The 17080-nt window shown below is 45.1% G+C and overlaps 1 protein-coding gene across 2 annotated transcripts in view; it reads right to left on the bottom strand.

Annotated features, from left to right (window-relative positions):
* The window catches only part of hs2st1a (heparan sulfate 2-O-sulfotransferase 1a), a 72987-nt gene that overhangs the window by 18240 nt on the left and 37667 nt on the right, over positions 1–17080 (bottom strand). The window contains exon 2 of one of the 2 annotated variants that reach the window (XM_088597672.1): positions 6652–6690. The exons of the other annotated variant lie outside the window; for it this stretch is intronic. Within the exon in view, the coding sequence (XP_088453798.1) occupies positions 6652–6690 (39 nt within the window). The remainder of the gene's footprint in view (positions 1–6651; positions 6691–17080) is intronic. 2 annotated transcript variants of the gene reach the window in all.

Below are 17080 nucleotides of genomic sequence, written 5' to 3'. Positions count from 1 at the left end.
CTGAACACTGGACCACCACGCCGCCCTGCTACCTGATGCTTATTAAAAAGAACATTACACTGACACAGTCTTCCCAGGACTCTCTCTTTCATAAGTCTGTTTCCTGTAATAAAATGCTAACGAGTTTGCATGCTCCAGGCTCTCACTTGAGCCCCGAACAGAGAGCAGCTGGTGAAGTGCTTAGTGCTTCTCGCGTACCAGCAGCCTTACTGCAGAGGGAAGTGTTAGATTGCTCGTCTCTGAAAACATTCCCACCCCCATTAGGGCACATCAGATGGGTCTCCTATTACAGCAGCGAGGCAGAGCAGATCAGGAAGGCACTCCTGTGACTGGGAGAGGGAAACCAGAGTGCTGCATGGAGGGTCAGGAGACAGCTTGTCTCTGTCAGGGGTGAATGTATTGGAGAGCAGTGGAAGTGTTGATCTTGGAAAACAAAAAGGCTACAAGGGTATTGTATTTCTGCGGTGTTAAAACTGACAGGTTTAGGCTACCGTCAGCTCAGTGGAGTGTTTCTTTTCCGTTTCTAAAAAGGGTCATTGTACTCGACCAGTTTCCTGGGGTTCGTCAGTGACAGCAGATGTCTCTCTCAAACACAGTAATATAACACGAGCATCAGACCTCACGAAGTTCCACATGAGTTAGCTCGTGACCTGTGAGGGACGCTGGAAGAGGATGATGGCTTATTTTCAATCACCGCGCGCATGCTGGCCTGTTCCCCTAGTGGCCCAACAAGCCCTAACTCCCTGCCCATAAAGGACCCCTGACCCCCAACAGTCGGGTCTATGGGTGCTGCACAAGAACACAATGTGCTGCAGAGCGCCGTTTCCTTCCCTTCCCTAGCAGAATCGCCTGCAGGCAGAGGCCGTGATGCACAATTGTGTGGGATTCAAGTGCAGTCTTCTCCAGCTCTGCCGGTTTTCAATAGGATTGGGGCTTGGGGATTGTTTGTTTTATGCCATCTTCTCCAAACTCTCATCACTGTCCTGGAACCAAGAGACACGAGCTTCAGACCCACAGAGAATGTGTCCCTCGCACGCAGACTAGGGATAAGGGGAATCCGTCCCCACACGGATAACAAGAGGCCCCAGCTGCAGCTCCAGGATGCTACGAGACAGAGCTTCTCCAAAAAGGGTTAAATTGCTAAAATGCTACAATATTATAATTCCCCAGATGATGCATCTGAAGGCCTAAAAAACAAAAACTTGAATGCTGTATATACAGTTAATTAAGCCCTAATAGGAACTCCTCCACAAAATGACCTTCATTGATCTAACCTTCAGGGGCTCGAGATGTAATTACTGACAGACACTGAAACGGTTCAAAACGGATCTATAAAATCACATAACAGACCCACTGAGGAGGCCCCATCACAGTTGATGTCTACAAGAACTTTGTTTTTCAGATAATCTGCTGAGCTGAATGTACCTTAATGAAAAACAATTCCAGAACAGTGAAAAAAGAAGGTTAAATCCTATCTCTTAGAAATATTCACAAAAATCGAAGATAATAGCCTGACTCCCCTCAAGAAATGCCTGACTGAGATCCTTGGATCAATTCACCAATAAAAAAACAAGGGGCTAGACAGGCTGAATGGCCTCCTCTCGTTTGCAAACCAAGCCCCGAAATTCTACATTTCTGATATGAAGAGCATTTCGAAGAAATATAACTATTCTAATCTACAGAAGTCTCTATGGAAAGACGCCCAGAAATAGTTTCTCCCATTAACATTTAAAACCTTTTTGCACTTAATTATCTGTGAACACTGAAAAGGCAGATGCAACATGAACTGAAATTGGAATTCTACTTTTTTTTCCCCGTTTCACATAAGCCACCAGCCTTAAATAACGAGCGATCCTTTCTTCCATGTGGTATTTCTGCCTGCCAAGTGTGTTTTAATATTGAAGGCCCTGAGAGGACACAGGAACACAGTAAGATTATCTAGATATGAAAGCTGTGATCGATAGGCAGAGCCCAGGGTAATACAGTCCTTTCTTCAAGCGTGCTGTGGGGAGAGGGAACCACAGATTGATTGGTTCTAATAACGTTTGTTGATTTAATTGGATACATGCAGATTTATCACCTATCAATGAGAGCCGAAACAGGATAGGCAGGGTGATTGATCAGAGTGCACTACATTATCTCACAATACCTGGCAGCATTGGGCTCTGTGGGCCTGACAGGCCGATATTACTGACAAGCCTGTTTCCTTCCTGCTGATTAAATGAAAAATAGATGGCAAACCAGGACTCAAGCTGGAACTTCTTTTTTTTTTCTTCCTTGGCTCCTTTAATGAAATATTCATGGCCAGTTGGGGGGGGGGGGCGGGTGTATTCAAATAGCCTTGTTTGGGGAAATTCTTAAAAAAACACAAATCGTGGTCCTACGCTGGCGTTTCCCGTGGAGCTGAACCGTTCTGCTCCTAGAAGTGCCTGCAAGCATGTGCAGTGCAATCAGCAAGCAACGAGCTAACAAGCAATAAGGCTTCAGATGTTTTCTATTTAATTTCTCATCAGCACGCTATCCGTCCTTTCCGAGTCTAATGACAAGAATCTTTAGGGAAAATCCAGGGGCAGCTATTTCCGACTACCTCTCTGTGCGAACCGATTTGTATCGGCTGTTGCAGCTTGAAGAAGGCGCTCTGTGGACGCCCAGTCCTTCCCTCTGCAGAATGTTGGCGCTTTGACATCGTGAGCTTTGCTCCGCGAGAGAGCTGGCTGTCCTACCCCCCCCCCCCACACACCTCGGCCTTCAGCAGCACTCATCCTCCCAGCCACCAGGGTCACCTTCACCGAAGCACGAACAGCTTCTGTTCCTAGAGCAAACTGGGTTGCGGGTGATGTGAGGGGACGCCGAGCTTCATACGTGAACAGCTCTCTGAGAGAACACTGATTCAACCTTAACTTAAGTGAGCTGGAAACAGGAGGATTAAAGAGGTGCCAAGGCAACCACTCTAAGTCTTGCTCCTGCAAAGCCAGAGGGCCGGGAGACTCCTGGACGGCTCACCTTTGAAGTCGCGTTCCTGATCATTTCTGCCGTAACTGCAGCTTTCTCCCGAGTTCCCGAGGAAAAGGGAAGGCTTGGTGTCACACGGCTGTGCATGAAGGTCAAATCCAAGCCTGCGTGCACAATTTAATAATCTAACAACCCCACTGAACTCTGTCTCATTATCAAGACAGCGCTGCCACAGTGCAAACACAGATAAGGCAACAGGCAGCCCTCTGCATCCCAGCTGAAAGCTTTCACAGCAAACACAGAATAAAAGGAGCACTCTCTTGGGGAAGAGAGGCAGACAGAATAAATTAAGCTGATGCGGCTGATTTGAGTGACTCAGTAACTCATAAATGCTTTACCTCCAACTGCAAGTGTTTTATAGCCAACCTAACCCTGCAGCAGGAATAAAAAAAGGAAGACAAATCTGAAAATACATTTCAGATTTTTGGGGTGTACTTATTGGTTCAGAGATGAAAGAACAGGAATACAAAATGTTTTACTTGTTTTTTCTTCATCTGTCAATAAAGACTGGCCTGTGCAGAATGGACCAAAGCGCTATTGGCGCAAGCAGCAGACAACTGGCACGGGCCACAGAGGGTCTTCACAGGCTCACCCCAGCTCTGACTCCTCACATGGGGCAGAACCAGGCCAAAGGAGGCTGCTGGTTCTGTCAAGGTGACATCAGAGCAGCTGTGATCCTTCGTCTCCATCCTCACGGCTGTAGCAACTGGGTGAGCATCTGTTGCTCTGGGTGAAACCAGATGTCCATTAGAGGACGGCACTCATTCAACCAGTCTGCGGCTTCAGCCCCACACTGGGAGACGAAACAGCTTTATAAGTCAAAGACAGGGCCTGACTGCTCGTCACCACTGAACTGTGCTTGCGGATCGGAGAGATTAATGCTTTTCAACTCTCAATCACACCATTGTATTTTTTTATTATATCATATAGTTTTAAAATAAAGTCTGAAGTAGTTTTATAATATCTATGCTCATGAATTGCTCCGTCACTGATTTTCTCCATATTTAATTTTCATGTGAACCAAATGAATTTACCACAGCAAGCAAAAATACACATTCTATTGCAATAAAGTAATATTTTTACAGAGAGAGCTGTCAGACAATTTGCTCCACCTTTGCCTTTTAGTGGACTCGGTGACATGTTGCTCAGTCTTCATTTATTTGTTTTGAGTGCATGAAGCTAAAAATGGGACTTTATATAGAACAAAGTGTTTCAAATTGAGAAGCAGCTATGATAAATGTGTGTTGGGTTCATAGGATTTTATGAAAGACTTGGTGACGAAGCAAAACACTAAGTATCAGTTTAGCTTCCCTTCAAGGAATAACTGTAAATCTAATGTCTCTAATTTCAAATGTTAAGCTCTCATATTATTGATCAAGAAGCCATTGTTCCCACGGAGGGGGCTTCACTGTCCAATGCACTGCGCTGTGAACCGCGGCTCCCAGCTGGCAGGACAGGGCATGTCCCTACTGTGCTCAGCACACTGAGCCCTGCAGTGAGATGCAGAACCGTAACTCAGATATCAACGTTTATTAGAGTTCAGAAGACCGAGCGGCACGCAAAAGCACGAAGGCTTATTATGCCGGATCAAAACAAAACACACTGCTGTCATTAGAGTGAATGCACTTCATTAGCTATTTTACCATTTAAGACACCTCGTACAATGTGACACATTACTGCACAGCCGATCACTCCATTAGCTTGCTGTGAAACTGAGCAAACAGCCAGGCTGGAGACGGGCCTGGCTGTGCTGGCTTTCCACAACAGTTCCTTCACAGAGCCCACCTAAGCGCGGCTCCGTGCGGCAGCTCAGTGAGCACATGCACCTGCCGCAGGTAGAGTAGGCCTGCACTGCGTAGGTGTGAGTCGTGGTGCTGAGGCCCAGTGTTTCTGGAGGAAAAAGCAGACTGTTACACAAGCACACCCAAAGAGAAGCAGAGGTACAGCTCAGAAGTGTGTAAAAACTGTATTAGAAAGAAGAAATGCTATATCTGAAGTCTAGCTATTAACCATAGCTGACCTGTCTCAGTTCTTGCATGAGGCAATTAGAAGTGAGCAAGCTGTAGACAGCAGGTTTGGAGCTGAACTCGAGGAAACTAGAGGACTGTGGCCGCAAGGCTCCTCCTTTCCTTCAATTTCAACTTCAGACTTTAGCAGAGTGAAGTCAGGTAAATGGTGAAATCAGGGGAAATTACTTCCCTGACGTCTTAAGGTATCAGTTTATGAAAGTGACTGACTGAAAATGCATTTTCAAAGAAAATATCTGTGACAGTATAAATCTTATTTCTCACATTTCTTACATACTGTACCGACTGAAAATCAACAAATGGAAAAATCTCTTAACAGAATGTATGTTATGACCCGAATGGTGGATGTAGCAGGTCTGCTTCCCTATTTAACCCCCCTGAACACAAGGATTTACCTGCAGTTGTAATTTCACTTTCACTCTCTGGATTTATGTCCCCAAAGTTAAAAGGTGTTCATCTGGGATGAAAATTCAAGGCATTATTAATTGGGCAGCACCAAAGTGGTGTCCAGTATCAACAAGCCCATTGGAAGGCTGGAGCTCAAATGCCTCCAGTCTTGGCTCTCTATAGGGCAACTGCTACCAGGACAAGAGCCAGACAGTCTACTGCTCTCCCTGAGCCACCGCAGGGTGAGCAACACCTTGAGCATCAAGAACGCATTCACACACCAGGTGCTCACATGCACAACCCATTTCATAGACTGCAGAGTTAGAAAATACAAGCCTGCCTCCAGAAGTTAGCTTTCAGACTGATGAACTGAGAGGAGGAGGGAACGGAGATGCTCTCTCGGAGACCTATGACCCTGCCTTTTCATCCTCCAGCTACAAATCAAATCTGTGGGCTGGGTGTTAAATAACTATTGACTGATTTCTGCATGTTACAGGAAGATTTATGGTTTCATCTCAGACGTTCAATCACTTTCCTGAGGGTATCTCAAATTTGACATGGGTTCAGTTTTCAGGTCTCAAATTACATGCCAAAGTCGGCATATTATTGCACAGAGATACTCCTCATAACCAACGCTGTTTTCTTGTTTGTTAGTTTTACGTGGTAGAGACTGTAGAGCTCCTTGTAAGCTCGACAGCTGGCACCATTATAAACACCACAGCCAGAGCCGGTCTAAAGACGAGACTAGTTCCTCTTTTTTTTTGTGTGAATGCTTCTGCCCCCTGCCCAGCCCACATCAAATTCTCCAGAGGCGAAGGCTTTTTTCAGTGGGAATTCTGGCTGTCCTCCAGCACTAGACACGCCTGGGTGAGGCCACTGCACAACAGAACCAAATACCATTCAAATTCCTCTCCATCTCAAGTCTCCTTCTCCTCCACTTTCAAGCAGAGAGGTGCCACCGTGGCTACAAGTTAAGAGTGCTTCCTCAAACAAGTGCCAATTGAATAAATGACTGCACATTCAAACTACATGATTTCCATCCATTCATCAGCATCCCCCACGCATTAAGAGGTCAGATCAAGAGCTCTCCAAAGTGCTTTGCTGTGCTGCAGTACAAATGTTTTCTTTTTCTTTTTTAAAACAAATCTTGCAGTATCGGAGAGCTCGTGCTCCTTCAGGAGAGCGAGAAACGCAGGAAGCCCAGCAGTAGGAAAGGTGTCATTACCTGGCTCTGGCCTTGGCCCCCGGAAGGTCAACCTGTTTCCTGCAATGACACAGGAAGTGTTTTCACTTGTCAGAACACCACAGGTACAGCTCAGTGCTGCTGTGCAGCAGAAGAGAACAGTGGAAAGCAAATCAATTACAAGCTACTAATAAAACAAAACCATCATCACAGACCAAACGTCTCTGAAAACTGGAGATATTTATCTTCCCCCCCGCCGATATGAAATTAAAATCAATTTTTCATATTTTTTAAAGAGTGAAATCTTTTGTGCACAGACACACTGATTGTGGAAACTCAGCTGGTCAAACGATTTCTGGTATAAGGAGCTTTGAGGCCTTTGTAGTAAAAAGTGCTATATGCATGCAATGTTCCCTGATTTGAACACTTAATATCCCACCTTGAAACGTTTCACTTTGTCAAAACCTCTCAGGATCTTGAATCAATAATCGCAACGGCAATAATACCACCAGAAACGAAAGCGAGAAGGTATCACCTGGAGGAGATTTCTGAGACACTGGCCAGCACCAACACAAAGATCGCAAGGGACGTGTGCGATTTAACATTATGCCTGGCTGGTAGGGTTACAAATGTTTCAGTCTTTCACAATGAGATGCATTACAAAGCGCACTGCATAGTTCATTTTCATTGAAATATTTATTAAGACAGCACTCTTAAACAAGGCTGTTACTTTCTGTATACATCCATAACAAATGCACAGTTGGGTCAAATGCGCCAACTAAATCAGTGTTGCCAGATGCATCAAAGTGTTCCATCCTCTTAACCGTTGCAAAGTTAACCTTTTCATGTCCATGCCTTTTAAAATTGTTGACAAAATAAGCATCACAGACAAAAGTGTCCCTAACATTTATCCTGTCCACTGTAATCATCCTCTGACTGCGTCAGAAAGCTCTGGTGCTCAGGTGGGCTCTTGTTCTCTGGCCCTAGAAACCCTAAAAAGAACCTTCACACTTGTTTACAGTTAAAAGGTACAAAAGACCCAAGCAGGTCGATAGAATATCAGAGACTAAACCTGCACATATCTATGCACATCACTAAAGACCTGCATACACAGTACATACAAAACATTTACACATTAAACACATATTTCACCTCCATACGGTAACCTTAGTTATCATACACTACAGCCACTTTAAGATGGAGAACGGAGGCAACGAGCAAAGGTTACAGACGCAAAAAAACCCCACTGCCTACATGTTGTATGAGTCAACCTCCAATTGCAACAGTTAGTTTATTTTACCAACGGCCTTCATAACAACCAGTGGGGACTATGCTGCTATGAAGAATGTAGTAGGAAAAGATGTCAAGACTGCAATCTCACTGTCCATTAGTTTGCTTAGGAAGTGCAATTAATCACCATTATTTTTATTTGGAACTCGGCTCATTTTCTGCCCATGTATGATCTTCAGCAGTGCTGCGAGGTCCCAGGCTCTGGTCTTGCGGCAGCGGTCGGCAGGAGGAGGGATTCAGAGAGGGCAGCCGATGCGGCCAAGCTCCAGCCTCAAGGCCGACCACCGGACGAAATTACTGCCAGCCATCCCGAGGAATTCCCGGAAATTAAACAGGCAAAGCCTTTGGCAAACTCCTGCAAACTCCCCGGGGCAGAACTGCTGTTGAAAAATTTCTCTTTTCCGAGACTTAATCTTTGCCTGTAAATGAGAGTGGGTGTAAAATCTTAGTGTGGCCACAGCTACATCCTCCAGCTTCTGCCTCCTTGCGATACACTGTGCAGCACTTTCAGTCTACTGTTTGCATTCATTACCCCCCAGCAGAAACCAAATGTTACACAAAAGGCCAAATCAAAGGGAATCTTAAGCTGCATTTTAAAATCCTAAGAGCACATTCTACACAACCACCAGGACAGCCGTCTGCAATGTCCCATTTCGCTCTGAGTGGGCTGAAGGGGAACACGCACAGTCCAATAAAAGTCCACCCTTTGCTGCACGTGAACTTGAACGCACTCCACTGAAGTGTACCCAAGGCAACGCACCAAAGCGCTCTTCGGTTCCACTGTCTTGCAGGTTTAACTCCATTCTAGCAAACTCTACTCTTAAGAGGTGAAAACCCTCTTCGAGCACGACATAAAACAAAAGTCCCATTTCAGAACCTCGAAGGATGGCCTGTCTCTGTAAACCCCACTGTTCTGTTCAGCAAGGAAGGGAAAACCGAAGGCCTGCCTGCGAGTCCCTCTCCAAGTTCATCAAATCCATGATTCCTCACCATTTCAGCACAATTCAAACACAAATGACAGTGAGACTCTGCTGCATAATTGAAATTCACTACACTTCATTTAACATGACACTTTATAATAACACTGCCATCTCATTTTTAACATCCTCTTCAGAAGAGGGCTATCATTTAGAGGAGGACTTTGTTTCCCACACAGTACCTGCTGCTTGGAAAGCGCCGTTCCATAATCGAGTGACCTGACCATCTAAGCCCCATCAAAGATGACATTAATTTCATATGTGCCTGGTCCCCTGATAACAATTAAAAGGAGATTGTGATTAACTCTTAACAGATGGAGCTGTCTACCACATGAGAGGGAAAATGACAGAAAAAAATGGCTGAAAGGATTATATTCTGATGAAGAAATGCCAAGGTGGAGCTTCGCTACTGACATACTGGCCTGACTCTGAAGCAGCAGGGCCAGAACGTGGCTGAGGACACTGTTACCAACACAGAGTAACGTCTTGTAAAGCCTCCTACAGTTTTTTTTAAACGGGTGCTTTTCCCTCCTATCTCATTATTGATTATTAGGACAACTGGATTGCTCCCAGCACCCTACTGAGCCAGGGTGCCAATCTTGAGTGGACTAACACAGACTGCCGTTGACTACAACAGACAAGATGGCAGAGCACAGCTGCTGGCACACACTGCGGCCACAAGATGAGAGGTAGCAACGCAGTTATCAGCAAAAAACAAAAAGCAACAACAACTTGCTTTTCCACGGCAAGTGTTATTTTTTGCTGTTCCCGATTTTCTTTTAAGCATTCTGAGCATCACTTCGCTGGTGAATTGTGTGGATCGAGGGACCTTGATGACGTATGTGAAAAATGGGCCTGCTTCGTGGCAGCTGTGTGTGCTGCAGAGAACAAGCTCACCTATCATTAATCTGACACGAGGCGTTACAGGCATCTTCCTTTAAATGAATTCAAGGAGGATTTACAACCATCGCAGCTTTGGCTTGGCATTCCTTCAGACTCGGAGTGGCAGGTATTTAAATTTTAAAAACATTAAAAGTTAAACAGTTTCTTACAAAGTGGTGTATTTATATGCAAGGTCAGATCTTAAAGCCATTTAGCTTTCCCATCAGAACCACCTGTGAGTGTCCCTTCACTCAGGCTTGGCAGAGGTGTCGCCTCGGGGGAAGGGTTATTGTTGAGCACGGGCTCAAATACAGCCTCTAACGCCACTATCGAAAGACACCGAAAGCAAGCAGTAGCACCACGAGATCTATGGACTGCACAAGAGTGACACGATTAAAAGCTTCTCTGTGTCTGGAATCTGCAGTCCACTAACTGCACTGCTCTGCTCAATCGAAACGGCTGAGGTTTCCCAGGGGCATCGTCAGGCAAGGTGCCCCCCAGAGACAGAGGTGCAGCCCCTGGCGAGAGGAAGTGGGAGGGGAGGCCTTGGGGAGCTCAAGCAACGCAGACACAGGGGGTGCAGGCGTCCTCGCTGTGGCGACCCCTTCTGGTCAGAGAACAAACAGATCATACATCCATCCTCCACAAACACCAGAGAGACGGCGCACACCCAAGCCTGCCTCACTTCCTTGCGTTAGACTACCGACGACAGCCTGCACGCTTACCCAAGGACCTGAGCTGCTCACGGCCGACTGGACAGCACTCTGGAAGCTGAGGCCCATCGACATTTTCCTCACTCGGCTCTAGGAGGAAAATTTACACCGTTTTCCATTCCCTTCATCTTCCCACTATCAGCCTGATAGTCCAAATCACACATACTTAAAACAACAACAAAAAAGTTCCCTCACCCCATGCAAGAGAATGATCTTAACGCGTCTTAAATATGTTGTTTAGTGGGAGCAATTTTAGTTACTATTTTCCCCCCCAAAAAATATATTGCTACTCTGGAAACATCCCATAGAAGAACATACACACAAACTTGTCAAGCACGAAGCACATGGTTTAAAGCCAAAAAAAATTGCTGCTCTGGAAATAACCCATGAAAAGGGCCTAAAAGGAATGCCTTAAAGCCCCACAGGACACAGAAACACACTACCATCAGCGCAAACACAGGGAGAACACGTGCTACTGTCACAAACTCCACACAGACAGCACCCCAGGCCCAGAACCAACCCGTGAGGCAGCAACACGGACTCCTTTGCCACTGTCGCCCAACGGCAGATCGAATATGTAGAAAATAAACCAGCCTGTTGCTCCTCACTCTGCTGAATGGATTGTTTGATCTAATCTAAGAGCTCTTCTGCAAAGGAATCAAGACACACACAGGCCAGTAAACAGACTGAGCGCTTTGGTTACATCTGAAATGAGAGAAACAGTCTTTTTTTTATGTTAAAGATGTTGCATCGACTCCATTAAGCCTACTCGGCCCTTCCAGGAATTTGTCGAAATGTAGGACAGTGCTCTTGTAATACCCTGGAATGCGGTTTTTCAGTAGCGAATCCAGAACCCCCTTCTTTCTTTTTCAGAATCCTATCTAAGGCAGGTTTTATTGAACAGCGCCTAATGGATCACTGCAAGCTCTTCCCTCTTACCTCGATTAACAAACTGAAAGAGGAATTTCCACCTGGATAAGCAAGGATTCACTAACACAATCCCATCTGCTTCAGCCTGATCCATTATATTAAATTTGCATTTGCCAGATAGTGCTCCCCTAAGATACTGTTAAAAATAAACCGGTGTCACGAAGCGATCGCTTTGCTAATAGGAAGAAACGTTTAGCTCTGAGCTACAGCAGGAGTATGCTAATTAATGTTATTTGGAATTTTAGCTTCTAGGTTTAAGATTTATTAAAGTACGGAAAATTAAAACTGTGTTCAACCCAAGAGGTGAGCTGAGGATATTTCTTTGGTCCAGTGAGACGAGTGATCTTACACCATAGGGCAGTAATTACTGTCTGTGGTTTTCTTGTCCAGATGAGAGCCCTGTTACAGCTTCTCCTGCAGGGGCAGATGAGGCACTGTCGGTCTTGAGCTAAGCGACCAGCTCCTTCAACGCTTCCAAGCTCAATACAAGACAGCGGTTTTCCCAATAATGCCAATAGATTTCATGCCTTTGGTTCCTGAAAAAGGAGATTTGGATTTGCTGCCATCAAGCCTGCATATTAAAAGCTTATCTTAGAGCATTCCTTCTATCCAAGGATCATCTTGAAAAGCTCAGGGTCCTTGGCAGCATTGCACAGCGTTCTGCCGAGACCTGGCTATCCGAGCCGATTGCCTGCAGCCTGCGGTCCCTTCTGACGCACTTTTAATTATGGGACAAAAGCACAATCTCTGACAATTAATCACTTTCAGCAAACCAGCCGATCTCTATTCATGGCACTCCCCCATTAAACAGCAGCATGCAGGCTGTCTGCGATGATGACTTGTAATTACAACCTATCTGAAAAGGACAACAAAGTCTTAACATGGTTATTATCGAAACTCAAATTAAACAGTTCATGCACGAAGAGATAACCGCAGCCTGGTACCTTCGTGGCCTACGCTGAATGTTGATTTCGTGTTTTCAAAAAATGGCAGCAAATCAATGTTCTTAAAATGTTTAAGGAGACCAGTGCCTGTTGCAGCTGGGCCATTGTAACTGTAGGTGCACCATGACCTGGGACAATTCTTGGACAAGGAACCATGCAGAACGTTTTCGAAAAAGAATAAGGAGTACTTAAGCGAGCAGCAGAAATCCACACTGTGCTTGTTTCTAAAAAAAGGTGGTGGTTTGCATAACAATTTGAGTTTTCAGATTTAAATTAAAGGCTAAGCACTACAGTAAGAAGGAATAACTCTAATGATCTTTAAGGTATATCAACATAATGAAGCCTGAAACCTTTCCTTTCCCTGTTCCACTAAGCTGAAAATATGTGCAAGGCATTACTCTTTCACAGGGAGATAGATAGACATCCTTATTCAATCGCATCAGATTCCGCCTGAAATAAAATTAAAGATGGTACAGCAGTCTGGTGGAACTGGATTCACAGATGCGTAAAAAAAGTACAGATTGTAGTGATGGTTGTAAAATTCTGTACATTAAGTTTAATTAAAATGGCTTCTTTTGTCTCCCCTTCAGCTCAAGTGGATCAAAGTACTGTCCCGCATGTCAGCAATATTCTCTTTATGAGCCAGATAGCCTGAACATTTATTGCTTCACTTGGATAAAGCAAATTTTTGTTGACGGTACAGGCTGGGACTTGACGACACACGTGCACACAGACACAGAAACATCCTGTTCCGCAGCTTATTCCACAGGCTCGGGCAGCTCCAGGTGCCCACATAGCTCCTCCAGGAGGAAGGCACTTGCTCCGAGCTCTAGGGGAGACCTACCAGCCAGAGGGTGCTGGCTGAGGACATGCGACCAGCCGACCGTGAACTGCACAACAGGCCGAGCATCACGACAGGCCAGGGAGCTGCCGGGGCTGGGTGGCACGCCAGGTGCCCACAGGTTTGCGGCGACATCAGCGAGAGACGCACCACTCCTCCAGCTGGTACCCACTCTCCTCTAGGGCACGTCGAAAGCTCAGCGGCTCGGACACTGGAGTATGAGAGCTCTTCAGCAGGCCTTCGCTCTCTCTGCACTGAGGCTGTGCCACAGGCGGAGAGCCAAGCCCTGAACAACCAGACAGGAGTCAAAATCTCAGAGAAAATCTCTAAGGGAGTTAGTGGCCAACTCCACACTCTCACTTCCTGGAGCCCAGTGCATGGAGGCCGAAACCAATGGGAATGACCTGGATTTGTGGGGGAGGGGGGTTAACAGAGGGCTGACTGCAGGGAGTTCTGTGCCCGGGGGCTGCTAAGCCACGCCAGTCATGCCAGGGCCACATCACCTCAGAGTGGGAATTCAGATCCGAAACACCCAAACTGCTACTGCACATAGCTAGGTTATACAATATCACAAGTACCAACTGCCTTTTAAATATAAAGCTTCACTTAATAAAAGGGATATGGACTCAAACACAACATGATGCTTTGTGGAGGCAATGCAAGCTATAGAAATCACGAACAAGTGTGTGTGTGTGTGTGTGAGAAGAGAGCAGGGCTCTTCAACACCTGCCAGCTACTGCGATGCCGAGCTTCAAGGAGAATGGCAAATCAGCCATCAGCTTCAAACACCAGTTGGGTCAGGGCAGGGAGTTTTCAGGTTAGTCTCTGCCAAAGCAGAAGGTGCATTAACTCCTTCTTCTTCGGGTTTCTATTCCGAGCATTGGCACTGCTGCCACTTAATTAGCCAAAATCCATCTTCCAGACATCATCACCGCTATTGTGATGGCTCTTATTATCATCAAACACATTTCATACCAAACGTCATGAAAGAATCAGACTAACAGCTTGCTAAAATAATAACGTTTCTACACACAGACCAGACTCTCCGTTTTTGTCTGATGATAAACAGGGGGAACAAACCACTTTCTCCGCGAAGATGATGGCTTTCCTAGAGTGTAATCAAAGCATGACCAGGAAAACAGCCATTGCGGTTATCACTAAAATACCTTTTTAAGAAGAGCTATAATTAATTGAATACCATCTCACACTATGTATAAGCCACAAAGTACTGCAGTGCTTTTCGGAACAGCCAGAGAGGAAAATGAAGCAGCCGTTCACATGCACTATCAGGGAAGTGGTGGTGTACTGGAGGGAAGAGAGCCCTAAATCGGACCCCCAAGCCTCTTTCAGCACCAGGAACCCAAAGACTCCAGCCAGGAGATGGCCTTTAGATTCCAGGCTGACGGACTATCTGTCCCCTGGATGTCTCCTTACATGGGTTTTGCCTAAAATACTAGACTGACAAGTTAGAAATATACAGCACACTGGCATTAGAAAATGAATAAACAGGCAATGCCTTATGGCACAAACATCCCAAGCATAAATCTTGAGTTTTATGTGTACTGTAATATAGTATTGTGGAAATCGCATTGGTGCCAGCACATCCTGTATTTCTTCATTGTAAGATTCCTCACATAGACCTGGCAAGTGCGCATTAATTACCTACTTCAGTGGGGGAAAAAAATTGCAACCTTAATCTTCCCTTTGAGTATTCACACTTGTAGTCTGACAAAGCTCTCTGTGCTTAAACCTGGCATTCACTACTGGGGAAGCTGAAACTGTAATTATCAGTCAAAGGACATCAGAAACGTTATGAATGGGCCCATCTATCCCATTTTTGTTTAGTAGCTAATTGATCCAAGGATCTCATCCAGCCATTTTTCGAAGGAAGGCAAGGTATCCGCATCAATAACTTGTCAATTTAATTTGCTGCTTCTATATTGTTAGCAGATCCTGGTATCAGCTGCTAACTGGACTAGTTTACCAATTGGAAGCGCCAGTACTACTGATGCTGAATTCGCCGATATTCATCTCCCAGACATCACCGCTATTGTAATGGCTCTTAATGTCAAAGACAAATAATGTCCTATTAGGAGAACGGATGATATTAGAACCTCAATCACTGATATTAATTATGAAGAACAGTGGTCCTAATATAGATCCTTGAGGTACACCACTAATTATATTACTCCTGTGGTGTGTTCCGTTTTCCGTAACTCTTCTGTTAGTTTTATAAGGAACTTCATAAAAGTCCTCCTGAAAATGTAAAAAATACCATATTGCATTCTCTTTGTATTCATTACTGCATTTGTTTTCAACTCTTATAATTGAAGCAAACAAATCTTAATTTGTCTATAATTGTAACTGGTTCAGTTTTGTCAACCTTTCTTTGGATGATGTATCCATGGTTATTACCACTGCCTTGAAGCGCCTATGCAGAGGCAGCAAGCAGAAATACGAGTTGATTTTAAGACCGAAGGGGCACCTTCACCAACCACAGGCTGCTTAAGGCCTTCCACCTGTCAGCAATCACTCAATGTTAATCAACCACAGTGCTTCGCAGCATCTCAACACTCGAGGCACATGCTCCCGAAACTGTACAAAGCAGGAACCAGATCTCAGGCTGGTCAAACTATAGCTGGCAGATCAGCAGTTCAACATCTTTCTCCTGTCCTACTCATTAAACTCCCAATCGATAAAAATGCAAAGCAGGAGCATTTGCAGTTTCTACCACGAACCCATTGGTGCCTTTCTCTCCAATCTGGAGAAGAGTGTTGCAGAGCCCCTGATGCTGGTTTCAGCAGAGACAGAGGTGGGGAGATCTTAAGCATGGCCCTTTAACTGGCTCCTCTAATAGCACACTGACGAATAGACGAATTCTGAGTAATAACAATAATGTATCAAATCGTGTTGTAGTGCTAGTTACTGGTTACTGTGCATGAAACGCTACTGTCAGAAAAAAAGTCCAGAGAGACTTAAAAGGTGTTAAGCTGCAATTAAAATGCAAAATGAATAGCAGAACCAGGAATCTTAGCCCTTGCAAAGAAACTCTAAAACAATCCAAGCCACTGCCACAGTAAAGAAGGAGAGAAAAACACCATAATTGTAATCACAGGGAACAGGCTGTGAAGGTCAGCAATCTGCATTCACTCCTCACATGACAGCAGCTCTCGTTCTGACAGTACCCTTCAGAGAAAATTACACATTTACTGCCAAAGTGAGAACAAACAAACAAAAAAATTGTTTCAATTCTGCATATCCTGCTCCAGGGTAAAAAAAAAAAAAGAACTTAGTAAGATTGTATTACCCATTTGAACATCTAGTGATGGGAATTAAAAAAAACTAATAACTAGAAAAACGAAGGGTCAAAAACATCCTCCTGTACTACTGCTGATCTGGACATGAAATAAGTGACAGCTGGACCGGACAGCCTGAAATCCAGATGAAACGCTGGTCTGACAGCCCTGCAGGAGGACCTGCGAAGCTGCGACAGAAACGACACTTCCCAGGCAAGTCTCTCCCCACAACCGCTCCTCGCACACTGGCAGCAGGGCCAGCGTCTGCTCACCACTCTGGACTGGGTCACTCTCTTCTTCCAGCAGATACCAATAGGATTTTAGAGTATAGAAGCAAGATATACAAATATTAAGTCAGGTGGGTAGCTGCGTCAGCATGCGTAGGCTGCAAAGGAACAAGTAACAGGTTTATTCCATGCTGAAAAAAAGAAGAAAGAGAACACAACGTTTTGGCCGTGGAGCCTTCTTCAGGTGTGAGGGAGCTCACACCTGAAGAAGGCTCCACGGCCGAAACGTTGTGTTCTCTTTCTTCTTTTTTTCAGCATGGAATAAACCTATTACTTGTTCCTATACAAATATTAAGATAACACAAAACGAA

The sequence above is a fragment of the Lepisosteus platostomus genome, chromosome 11 (assembly GCF_059453375.1).
Source record: "Lepisosteus platostomus isolate fLepPlt1 chromosome 11, fLepPlt1.hap1, whole genome shotgun sequence".
Taxonomy (NCBI): domain Eukaryota; kingdom Metazoa; phylum Chordata; class Actinopteri; order Semionotiformes; family Lepisosteidae; genus Lepisosteus; species Lepisosteus platostomus.
This window is presented reverse-complemented; position numbering and strand designations above follow the sequence as displayed.